The sequence below is a fragment of the Protopterus annectens genome, chromosome 1.part2 (genome assembly GCF_019279795.1).
Source record: "Protopterus annectens isolate FY-2018-M chromosome 1.part2, PAN1.0, whole genome shotgun sequence".
NCBI lineage: Eukaryota > Metazoa > Chordata > Ceratodontiformes > Protopteridae > Protopterus > Protopterus annectens.
In genome coordinates, this window is record NC_056727.1 from 699,793,530 (window position 1) to 699,807,110 (window position 13,581).

The window sequence follows — 13,581 nt, forward strand, 5'->3', positions numbered from 1 at the left end:
ATGAGTCAGATTTGGTTAGAAGATTTAATGATAGGGGTTACAAGAAAGGGGACATCGCTCAAGGCAGATGTTTGGCTGCCAATCAGGATAGAGAAAGTCTACTACAATACAGTGATAAAACCCCAAGTAACAATTCCCAAATCAGATTAGTAACCACCTATGGCAGGAATACAGATGTCTTTATCAACAGTGTCCGCAGACATTGGAATATTCTATTGGCTGATACCAAGCTTAGTGCGCTTGTGGATGATACATGCCACTTTTCTTTCAGGAGAGGCAAGAACATTGGTTCATTTATGAATCATTACAAACAAGGGAATAGATCTGATAATAGCCCTACACAAATAACACTGGAAAGTGGGCCCTTGCAGTGTTGTTTTTCATGCGGACATTGCACCCACTGTAAAAGCATGTTGAAGACCAAAGAATTCACTAGCAAAAACACTGGAGAAGTGTTCTTTATAAAGTTTTTTTGCCAATTGTCAGTCTGAATGGGTTATTTTCATGGCTTCCTGTAGCTGTTCAGCCTATGTGGGACAAACAATCAGATGTGTCAAATTCAGGATATCAGAACATCTAAGTAACATTAGAATTAAAAAAACAACAAGTGCTTTATACAAACATACACAGAAACAGTTATTGATAGTATACAGGGAAACAAAAATAACAAATCAGGACCGCATCAACTATTAAACAATATGGAGAAAAAAAGGATCATAAAATTAGGTGCCTTGTTCTCTCTAGGGCTGCATATTTTTAATGAATGGTGCAATTTACCTCAGGTAACTTCAGGTGGGGCTATACTATAAATATGTGCTTGTATGTTTTGTTGATTTAATGCACTGAAGAAGGCTGGATTAGACAGCCAAAACCGGTCTGCTTGCTCCATTTTTTGTTTTATGTTCTCCTAAATAAACATCTTTACTTTGGTCACTGTTTGCTGGCTCCACTGTTTTTTTTCGCCTAGTAAAATGTGTCAGATAATTCAGCGATCTGAGAGCAAATGTCACTGAAGAAAAAGTGTGCTTTCCATATCTGTCCATCGTATGAGACTCTATGTTCGGTGGATGGACAGACGAGGATGCCTCTGAAAGTTCCTTCTTGGTGGTAGACGCCACCACAATAGCATCTACTGGGACCCCCTTAGTAAGAAACTCCCTACCCGAAGATGCAGTAATAAACTTGTCTGGCCTCTGAGGAACAGGTTCCACTGAATCTGGAGACTCTCTCGCCTTTCGACTAACTACATTCATGAGCTCGAAGGGTGGAGACACCCCCAAGTGGTGGAAGGGTGAGACCCAAAAGCCTTCAGATATACAGACTCCTCCAAAGAAGGGTTGATTGGCTTCAAGTCACGTCTCTGCTTCAGTATGGAATTAGAAGAATGCAGGAGGCAATGAACCCCAAGGCTTGCAAAATTTGTCTTGCAGATATCAGGGTTTTTCTGGCCACTTGTTTGAAGTAAGTTACCAAATGAATATGCTTCTCTGGCATGAGGAAAGCCATCTAGGCAGTTGTATTCAAGCTTGCACCCAGGAATGCAATCTGTTGACAGGGTACCAGTTGTCATTTTTTTCATTTATGGTTTACCCTAGACAAGTTGGAACCCTTTTTACAAATGCCAGATGATTTAAAAGTATGCCCTGGTTTTCTGCATGAATTAGACAATCGTCCAGGTATGGATTAAATTTGAATATTTCTTTGCCTGCAAAATGCAATAACTGGTGCCAGGCACTTTGTGAATACCCTGGGCGCAGTAGACAAGCCAAAGGGCAGTGCAGAGAACTGATAATGCAAGTAGCCTGCATTGAAGAGTAGGTATCTTCTACAAGATTCCCTGACTGGGATGTGCAGGTATGCTTTTTTTAAATCTAGAGTTGCCAACCAGGCATCTTTGCCTAGCATAGGGAGTAACTGGTGAAGAGTCAGCATCTTGAATTTTGGAATCTCCAGAAAGGTGTTTAGAGTAGACAGATCCAGGATTGGACACCATGATTTGTCTTTTCTGGGTACCAGGAAAAGCATTGAATAGAAACCTTGTCCCTTTTCCTCTTCTGGCACCAGCTGAATAGCCCCCATGCTAAAGAGAGAAAGTACTTGTTTTTGAGCTGCACGAACCAAAAAGAAAAGATAAAACTGAAGACCACAGATGAAGAATCCACTTAAAACACCAGTTTATTACACCTCTAGCTTCGGCAACCGCCTTCAAGAAGTATAAAACATCACATAACTTACACAGTTTATATACCCTAATACAGCTAACAATTAAACAATTAGCCTAAACCAATTAATCATTAAACATTGAAAAATACTCAATACTGCTTTCTCATCAGATAAGAAGCCTCCAGTTACATTCCACATTCAGACCCTGAGGAAATAAAGTGTCATATTTCAAAATGAAAATACTTTCTTTATATAACAATTTATTTTTATACACATCATCAGAAAATACACCCTTCATAATATGTTCTAAGATAGTGGCTTGTAGCCCATTTGGATTAGAATTGTGAACCAGCATAAAATGTTTAGCAACAGGGCTATCTTCTTTATTATTTATAATATTCCTGACATGCTCCTGCAGTCTAGTTTTAAACTTCCTTTTACTTTCTCCTGTATATATAAGGTTACAAGGACATTTCAATGCATAAATAATACCTTCAGTGTTACAGCTATATATATTTTTAGCCTCAAATACATGGCCATTTATATACTTAAAAGTTGGAACAATATAATGTCAAACATTGCAATGACCACAGGGTGAAGTTCCTAGTCTCTGCATGGTCCTATATTGCAGTGTCTCAGTGGGATATTTAAATTTATTGTGTACCAAGATATCTTTTAAATTCCTACCTCTATGAAATGAAATGCCTAAAGACCTAGTCAATAAATAGCCCCCATGCTTAAGAGAGAAAGTACTTGTTTTTGAGCCTCTGCCCACTGATTCGGGGGCAGGTCTGGCCACCCGTTTGGTGTTGGCAATGTGTGGAAATGAAATCTGTATTCCTGGGGCACTATATTTAAAACCCATTTGTCCTGGGTTATGAGTTCCCAGTTCTTTGCATGAAGAGCAATCTTTCCCTCCAAAGGGGCAGTTGAAAGATAAGTGCTTGGTAATTTTAAAAGGAAGTCATTGAGACTGTTTACTGTAGGGGGGGTGTCTTGTTATTTCCAGATTTGGAAGTGGAGGCCCACCCACTGCTTAGCTCAGAGTACCCTGGGACTGAAACCTGGGATTTTTGCTGTGTCTGGGTTTGGCTTGAGAGGATCTGAAAGTGGCTGGAAAGGACTAATTTTTAGTAGGCCAATGCCTACTAAATCTTGGAGGTTGCACTTGTAAGAAATCTTTAACAGTTTGCACAGATTTAGCTTTATCTTCCATCTTTTTTAAAACTTCTTCAGCCTTATTGCCAAACTGGCGATCCTGATTTAAAAGAGCATCCAATAATTTAGCTTTAACATGAGCAGGCAAAGATTGCTCCTTAAGCCAAGCATGCCTTCTAAGCACATATCAAGTAACAGCAGCCCTGCAGGAGGCCTCTAAAGAATCAAAACCACATTGCAAAGTATGTTTTCCAAGTTGTTCAGCAGTATGCATTAAGTCCTGTAAATCTTTATTTTCCACACAGTCAAGAATCAACATAATTTTCTGTTTAAACAGTCCAATAATATGTTGTTGATATTTTAACATATGAAATTGGCAGTTTAATGCTCTGATTGCCAAGGTTGCAGAAGTATAAACCTTTTTATCTCATCTATCCAGTGCCCAGGAATCTCTATCAGAAGGGGTAGGAATTTAGCAGTAGAAGCCTTAATGCCCTTGGGCCCCTGAGAAATGGTTTCTGGATCTGCAACAGGATTTTTGAAAAGGAACTTGTGGGACTCAGGAACCCTGTAGTATCTGTCAGGTTTACCAAGAGCCGGAGGCAGGGAATCAGGGGCCAAACTGGATTCCGAGAACACATCATCAACAATGTCTAGTACAGGAGGTATAGCCAAAGGCCTATGCTGAGGTAGAAGCAGGAAATCCCTAAGCTTCTTTTCTGAATCAGAAAATTCCTGGCTTTCCCAGTGGAAATGCTCCCTCAAAGCATGTAAAGTTTCCCCAAAAGAAAAGTTCTCAGGAGGGGAAGCAGAGGGAATCATCATAAGTAGGTATGAACAAATCCTGGTCATTAGAAGAGTCAGAAGAAACAGAATCCTGATCAGAAGATTCATAATCAAGTTCAGCCCTAAGCCTCTTAGAGAGGGAGGGGTTGACTACCCCTGATTAGAGAAATTAGATCTCCAGCCATTTTTATCATTTGTTTTTTAGGCATAGGGGCCTGAACATGTGGCCTGGGCATCGGTTTTTAGACATGGATCGAGATTTAGGCCTTAATAATAAAGGTGGTGTCGATTTAATATGCAAGTCTGTAGGCCTGAATACACCCTCAGAAGCCAGTGCCTGCACAGCAGCTCCGGACCCATCCATGGTAGAGACATCCGCGGGTTCCATTGGTGAAGCATCTCGCAGCATACCGGACTCCGAATGGGTCTCAGTAGATCCTGCGAATCAAAAGTAGCAGGTATCAGGCCTCACTGAGTACCGGCGAACTGGCAACTGGCTGAGGAGAAGCGTTGTCGGCAGTTTTGGATCTCAACGGCCTGTCTCTGTCTTTATCTTTGCGTTTTTTCAAAATTCCGGTAGTCGGAAGGCTAACCAATGACATTTCTGGATAATTAAACCGAGAACCGAAATAATTAGAGGCAGAAATGTACCGATGACGGATAGTGCACTGATTAAATAAAGCACAAAACCAACAGCAATTTATGTCGTGGCCAGGGCCTAGGCAAGGAATATAGTATGAATGAAAATCTTTATGAACTATTTGCCTTCCACAAATAATGCAATTATTAACTTTTACTGACATCGGTAAGGAGCAAGAAAAAGTTTCCCCAACAGGATACTTAGCTTTAAGTTGAAGACTTCGGTTCTGAAACTCGAAAATGAAAATTTCAGAAGTCGACCGACCGGCACTTGCGAACTGCTTCTGCTTCAGGCACTACATGGCAAGAAAGACTGATGTAATGATGTCGGCTGCATGTTTTATACCCCTGACGACCTGACGTCATGGAAGAAGGGACAGCATCCGACACAGGACCCAAGACTTTGTTAATCAGGCTGACTGAGGGCAACCTGCCAGCAGATTACCCAAATGTAATGACTGCAACAGTGAAACACAAAGAACATCACTATTTTTTACGGAAAAAAATACTTTCTCTATAAAGGAACATTTGAAAATGTCTACACAAATCTCTGTACCTTGCCATAGTCAACCTTAGTAGGTCTTGTGCATTGGCTAAGGTAGTTCAGCTTTGTTCTTTTACCTTGGTTGGTACTCAACCTAGGAATTAATAACACAAAAATTTAAAAACACAGGTTAGATTTTTCACACAAGGTATGCAGAAGCAGGATGTAAGGCTGAAATATATGTCTTTATCTAGCAGAATATGAACCACTGTCCTGAATGCATTAATGACCTACGTTTGCTTGAACCAGTTCAGTGAAACATCCCCCCCACACACACACACACACAGGAAATGTACCCATTACCCAGAATGCCTTAATAAAGGGGGGTTGCAAATGTCTGTATAAATCAAAGAATCACTGAGAAAAAATTTACTGACACACCCTGCAAAATTTCTCAGAGCAAGAAACAATTCATCTCCTCTCATTCTAACAGACAGGAAAGTCTGAAACAAAATGAACTGCTATAAAATACCAGCTTGTGGAGACAGAAGAGGGTTCACTAAGGAATAAATATGCCTTAACTTAAAAAAAAAAAAAAAAAAAAAAAAGTTGTTGCCACATCAGGCCAATTTTGTATAGAATAAATTATAGTAATAACCAATTTATTAGTTTTAATAGATCCTGTAATACTGGTGGCAATGTATTCCTTTTTAAGCATCTTTAATCATTTCACACTAACGAAGCTGAACACAGTCGCTTCCCCTTTTTTTTTTCACTCTGCTCCTCAAAATTGCAATAAAGGTAAACAGAAGTGATGCAAATGTTTTTAACAGAAGGCCTAAAGACTGAGTGTAACTCTCTTAGCAGCACTGTACATTACTCTGTCCCTGACAACTTCTTGACCAAATGAAGTGGCATTACCTTTGAAAATGCAAATTCTGAAATGAAGCACCTAGTAAGCAAAAAAGCTGTTCTTTTTTATGGTTGAGCTTCTGTTTCGACTTGCAAGCCCTCACACAATCAGTCAATGTTACACAAACAAAAATTATTTAATGTATCTAATAAATCATTTATTAAACATGAACTTACTGCTAATGCTTTCTTCTCTTCATCTTCACTCCCTTCATCATCAACGTCATCATCATCTATAATGAATAATTTTGGCCAGAACCATGTCTCTTGTGGTTTAGTTTTACCCTGTAAGGTGAAAAATGAATAAGCATCACTAAATCATGTGAACAATACAGATTTTATTTTATATTGCAAGAGATACCATACACCCTTTCCTTCTTTAAAACTCGGACTTACGTCACTCACCCCACTTTGAACTGCTCTTGTCTTAAAAGAAAGCAAAGGCCTAGCTAAAAAAAAACAAACAAAAAAAAAACAGTATCTTACACATTTCTATCACATTCTTCCACAGAAACAGAATCCACTGACAGAGGGTCTTAACCAAAAATTTTGCTGACTACTATTTATAAGATCACAGCAAGCATTGTATATCAGTTGCTCCGTTGTTTTCTACCAAAGCCTTTGGAAGCCACTACAATTCATGTGTTGTCCCAATCAGAATTTTGCACCACCAACACTGCAAGAAACTTTAAGAAGAAAGTAGGATGCATGCCACATTTCTGAGAAGATGTACACAACTGTACCTCTACATATTTATGGCTTCAAATGATTTTCTTAGAAAAGATTCCATAATGAATTTCATCACATTTACTAGAGTGTAATTCCTTCTGTCCTTTATAATAGACTGCCTATACATGTCAAGCAGAGCGCCTCCTTGGCTCTCTTCAGAAGGAACCTTGACGATTGGATGGGAGATGGGAAATTCACCTCGGGGATCACGTCAGTCGCCCTGCTAGACAAGGGTGCAGGGAAGTAAATATCGTGGGAAGAAATACCCAGGGAATTTTATGGCTAGGCTTGTATAGGCCCTAGAGCTGATAGCCTAGTACCAACCTATGAACTTTATGCCACCTTTAAGTGTCTTTGCCCAACATGTATAATTACCTTTTCTACACCAATTTAGATGTCACATGATCTGTAATCAGTTCTTACCCATTTCCTCTGACTTTACATATAATGCAGTGGCAGGCTACTACAATCAAAGGTAATACACTCTTCCAATACAACATGCCAGCAGCTTCCTGTCATTAAGTATGAGACCTGATTCTTTTGAGTCCTGACACCGAAAAATAAAACTTGACTCAACCAAAGAGAGAGTAAAATTCTGAAACTGCCACACGTGCAGAGGGAATTTACTCCACACACTGATGTGGGAGAATTGAGCCCCCAACCCTATACCCATGCTATTTCAAACATACTAACTCTAAAATAATACCTCTTGCAGTAGGATATATATTCCAACATACCACAACCAGATTTTGCAAATATTCCACCATATATGTATCTTCATTTCTGCTAGTCTGAGATTTACAGACTTAACTGTATAGAATGTCTCTCATCATAGTTAGAGATTTCATCGAAATACAGCAGGGTGATAAAAAGTCTTTTTTATTCGCAAATGTGCATCTAAGTAGAAGCCTGGGAATTCAATGTTCGTATTTTTATCAAACTCAGAGCCTAGGTTTGGCTATTAAAGAGACGCAGCTATTAAAATTAGAGTCGCATACTCTATCACCACCAAACCAGTGGTCAAGCTTCCTTTAAAAGCTAAACAAGTTATCAGTCAATCTTACATGCAGTGGAATAGCTTTCCCAATCTACCTGATCTATGGTAGAAAAGGAGCTCCTTAACCTTGTTGTCACTGGGGTTAGTGTCAAAGTCGATAAATTATTCCTTGCACCCATGGGATCGCAAGTAAATTCTATTCCTTTGGTTGCAGGCAAAATCTTGCCTACGTGACATTTAACTAGAAAGAAGCCCGTTAGCCTTTCTTCTGCATGGAAGGTTGGTAAAGTTCCTGAGTGCTAGTTCTCTGGTTGATGACAAAGTACAGCACCAAAAAGAACAGTCTAACCTGACTCAGTATAATGACTGGGTCTTGGGGTACAGCAGATAAGAACCTTATGGATGTAATTATCTGCAATTCCAAAAGGTCTCAGACAATGCTTCTCATATAACGTTAGTAGAGAATAGGAGGATATGGGAGGGAAAAACGCAAACAGTTTGGAAAGTAATTGCCCTGAAGCCAATCCTTCTCAAAAAAACAATGATGAAGTCAAGGACCTGGTAAAATAATCCTTGATCCTACCTGGAATTGCCTTGCTGTGGTTGATCTAACAAAAGGTTATTTACTGCCTTTATCTGTATTTTAAGACTGTAAAGTGCATTTGTTTTTTCACTGTCCTTGCTACTGGACAGAATGTTTTGAAACAACTTAAAGTGCTGCCTTAGTTGCTGAATTAGTTTTTGTTAGCTTTTCACTTCCGGCTAACTTTTGTGCGTTTTTAAATTAAGGAGACTTGAAACTACTCATCTAGTGGCAGCAGGGGGTAGCCTGATCTGTCAGAGTTGGAAAACACACAGGAAGACTTAAAGTGAGGTTGGTTTACTGGGCAGGGGGCTATTTAATCAGTTTACTCAGTTTTAATTTGCTTCTATAAATCTGGCAGATTTGTGTGATGCTGCCCACTGCACACAGTGTTTAGCTGTGCCTTGTATAGATGCAGGCACTCAGAAAATAAAGTTTCCCTATAAAACTACCTCCGTAACTATACCCAGTAACTCAGTTGTGCTTAGAGCAACTAGTTTGAGGGTTGAGAAGCACTGCCCCTCAAATTTAGTCTTACATAGTCTAGTCTTCTTTATAGTCTCTAAAGCACCCTAGCTACTAAACCCCTCTTGTACCACATCCTTGCAGTTCAACTAAAAAGGACCTGACATGTTTATCTACTTTCCCAATTCCACCATCACCAGTATGGTAGATAATGGTTTCCTGACACAACGTAGTAATCGTCTCATGCTTACTGGAAACAAACAGATCCTCGGAGAAACTGATATACCATGTAAGAAATTCACTTATGTAACTGGAGGCCAAACTCACTCATATCTGTACACAAAACAATAACCAGGTGGTTACAGTAACACACACTATATCCACCACGCACAGTATGCATCCGATCCATACACCAACATATGCTGAGGCACTTAAATGTAATCGACCTAAACCCCAAAGACCTCCAAGACATTCCACCTGCAACAATTACCCTCAGTAAACCCAGAAGCACTCAATCAAAACAGCACCCAGCACTAAATAAACAGCCACACCCTGTGCAGCCTCACCTACAAAGCCATAAGGCAAAACAGCACATAACCCAATACTCTAGTCACTGAAGACTTCATTATGAGACATACTGATGCCCCAGTTACAACAATGGCAAGGAGAAATTCAATGTTAGTTGCCTGTTAGAAGCCAGGATCTGCCAAGTCACTCACATATTCAAGTCACTGGACCATAAACACCAGTACAACTCCGTCATAGTCCATATGGATGTAAATGAATTTAGAGGTACCTCCCTAGACTATATGAAGAGACACATTATGAAGCTATCAAACTGTGTGTTCATGTCTGGTATGAGCTTAACACTGCGTAGAAATCTTCACCAAGGATGATACCACAATACGAACAAACGATGACTGACTAATAATAATTGGCCTACCTTATGGTGTCATTGAAAGGGGGGGGGGGGGTACAAGATTTGTCAACATTGTATATGGTCAATAAACCACATTACTTTGCCAAATATGATCTGCACCTCTCCCCTTAAGGCTTTTGAATATTTTTTTTTAAATACACCTTTACTGAATTATCAGTTGTGACAGACACATATTTATATAAAAGTAATCAAGCCATAAATAACTACACATTTTCAAACATAATAAAGCACATATATTGTCCTATACGATATAATCAAACATTACATAAATTCAGTTCTTGCCTTCTCTTGAACCTTATTCATCCTCCAAAACATTTCCCTGTATTTACCGTTTACACAATTTCCATTTTTTCTGTGTAATTTACTAATACTCATTTTTTTTTACTGAAAAGATTTTACGGAATTTTCATAAAACAATAATCTGAATTATTGTTACATAGGAAATTAAACCGATCTTACTGGTTAACAACACATGTAACAATATAAAAATAAATAACAAACCTACAAGACAAACTATTTACTTAGGTGCCTAAGTTAAAGAGAACAGAGTAAAAATACTAATACCCTTTTCTAAAGATTGCACTACCTGTTGTTTTATTTCTGTTACAATACTCGCTACATCCAAGTATGGTTGGTTTAGGCTTTGATTTCCATTTTCCAGTAACTGCTTTGTTTGCAGCCACCAGAATTAAACTTAAGGCCTTACTGTGTCTAGGTAATTCAGATTCTGTAAAATAAATGAATGAATGAATGAATAAATAAATAAATAACCTTCCTTAGTTACACTTATTTGCTTGCCGAGTGTTCCTGACAGTACTCTGCAGGGATTTTTTCATATCTGCCAACTCATTACACTCTGAAAGCACGTGCTATCAAGGTAGCTCTTTCTTCCCCATTACACTTCCAACATCTGCCACCTACCTGAGTAAAAATTATTTAGAGTCTGCTTAGGGTAAAAAAAAAAAAAAAAAAAAAAAAAAAAAAAAAAAAAACTATGCACACTTACTGGCAAAAATCATACATTTTCTAGACTTTTCTGACCTCCTTTGATGTATTTTTGTAGTTATTTTGCAATATTTATATGCCCTACTAATCATCCCTTTTTTAACTGCACTTTCGTTCCAGACTTAATTAAAAAACTCCACCAATGCAGACCTTTCACTTAGGATTTCCCTGTCCATTTCTCTTTGCCTATACTCTGATATCAATCCCTGATAGGGGAGGCATTTTTCTAAGTCTGCATTTCAAATGACTAATTGGCCTCTTGTAGGCTCATAGGTTAGTACTAGGCTAACTGCCCTTGCGAGCCATTTTAAGCCTAGACAATTATCCCTTGTGAGATTCAAACCCTGCACCTTGTGTTTGTAAGGCAAATACCTTAACCATCAGGCCACCCTCTTTCCCCTCTCTAATTATTTGTTTGCAATACCTTGGCTCCTTTGCCAAACTTCCTCCAATAATTTCTGGTCCCCTCTTTCCTATTCTCTGTACTTCTAACTGAAGTTATTCCTTTCAGCAGAATATCCTTTCTCCACTCCCATGCAAGCTGAATTCTTAGTATACTTTCTGCTACTTTATAAATATAACATTCCATATTACTGCTGTTATTCTCCTCAAGGATCTGCATCCAAAATCCCACACTTTCCATATTTCTTGAATTTCCCTTTCTACTTTGAATTAAAACTTTCTGTGCGTTATGTATAAGAACCTTAACTATGTAAGCTTTAAAATATCCCTTCAAATCAAGTAATCCTAAATCTCCTTGTTCTATTGGAAGGACCAACTTATCTCACTTGACTCTTGCCCTCTTCCCTACCCAGAAAAAAAAACCTTCAACTCTTTTTTAATTACTATCCACAATTTCTCATTTGGTGGATATAAATATGCCTGATCTGTGTATAAAACTAAAGGGACTAAACTTTTTACTACTTGTATCTTGCTATCCACATCTAAAGGCAAGATATTCCAGTTTCTCAGTTTTTGTATAATCTTTCATTTAGTCTCTTCCCACATATCCTTGCTGCCATAACAGCATCTTTTTAACCCATACTCCTAAATACTTCCTTTTATCATTTCCCCATAAAAAAAGGTATTGTTGAACCAAGTCATACACAGATACACAGTTTCCAGCTACAGCCTTTGCTTTATTAATTTTATACCCTCCCCCCAAAAAACAGGTTTTGAATATTGGCTAAAACATGGTCCTCCCGCACAGTGCTTTTTTTTTTTTAAGCAATGTCATACCGACAAATCGTCCAACATAGCAAAAGCAATCCAAAAGAATCTGAAGGTGCTGCTAAACGCCAGGAGCCAAAACAAGAAACTCCACTCCCACCAGGCTCTCCACACCCTGAATGTGGACATCTGTGCAGTTATAGAGAGATGTTTTAAAGCCACGGACAGCACCCAGACACAGTGCATGGCTACAATGCCTTCCACAGTTAGACAAGCTACTGCACAGACAAAGGCTAAAGGTGGAAGTATCTAAATTTATAACAACAAATTCACCTCAAGACTAGACTGCGTGCAGAGGAGCAATGGCATACAAATTCAGTCTTACAAAGCCTAGACGTACTTACTGCCTTCACAGTACTCAAGTAGCCTGTTGTAAACCCCTACTATACCACTCTTTGGTAGTTCACTTAAAAAGGACCTGACACCATAAAAGGACTCAAACTTTTCTAATTTCTCAGCCACTAGCTTAGCAAATATGGCCATCCTGAGACAATGGAGAAATTGTATCATGTATCATGACAACCAATTAATCCTTAGAGACATGGATACAGTATGTGAGATATAAAATTTCAAAGTGTCACTGGAGGCAAGACTCTCAAAGGTAGTCAAAATAAAGATTAATTGTGTAAGAACTTACCATAATGACAGATGTCGTTCGCTTCTCTGTTGCAGGATTCTTGACATTAGGGAAAATGCCTACCAAGGCAACGACCTGACGTTCAAAGTATCAAAGTCTTCTACTATCTAGGGTGCGTGGTATGTCTGACATATGCCACTTGCAGACTTTGGCCATAAAAGTGATGTATGCTTGGCACCACCCTCAGGATCAAAGCCCCAGCAGGAAAGACAGTCTAAGGGAAAGAGGATCAATGTATCCAAGAAAAGCAAGAAGTGAGGGGGTGGAGGGAGGAAAGGATGGAATACTGGAACAGAGGAGAGAAGAGAAGGACATCTATCGTTATGGTAAGTTCTTACACAACTAATATATTTCCTTCTATTCATCTATTGCAGTATTCCTGACAAAAGGGAGAGTACAAAAGCTCACGCAGAAATGGTGGGGGGAGTGGCAAAGGAAGTTTCTAAGAAGCCATGGGGAACGGCCCTAGCAAATCTTGCCCTGTATTTGCAAATGGAATCCAGCTAATAATATTTGTTGAAGGTATGGACAGCTGTCCAAGTAGCTGCTTCTAAGACAGAACTGGTGTCCAATCCCTTGAGAAAAGCTCCTGAGGAAGACACTGCCCTTGTGAAGTGGGCTCTGACTGAGCCTGGAAGGACTTTACCATGGTGAGAATAGCAAAAGGCAATGGATTTGGATATCCAATTGGAGAGGGTCCCTTGGACACAGGCAATCCCACAGTTCTGGGGTGAAGACACAAACAGTTGGTCCGATTTCCTAATAGGTTTAGCCTTGTGTAAGTAAAACTGGAGTGTCTGTATACTTCAAGGGTGTGAAGGATCCTCTCACTACTGTTCTGGAAGGAGGGAAA

At 39.2% G+C, this 13,581-nt stretch overlaps 1 protein-coding gene across 1 annotated transcript in view; it reads right to left on the reverse strand.

Moving 5' to 3' along the window:
• Positions 1–13,581, reverse strand: part of LOC122792405 — a 2,471,936-nt gene that overhangs the window by 368,291 nt on the left and 2,090,064 nt on the right. The window contains exon 27 of the mRNA XM_044060193.1: positions 6,320–6,427. Within this exon, the coding sequence (XP_043916128.1) occupies positions 6,320–6,427 (108 nt within the window). The remainder of the gene's footprint in view (positions 1–6,319; positions 6,428–13,581) is intronic.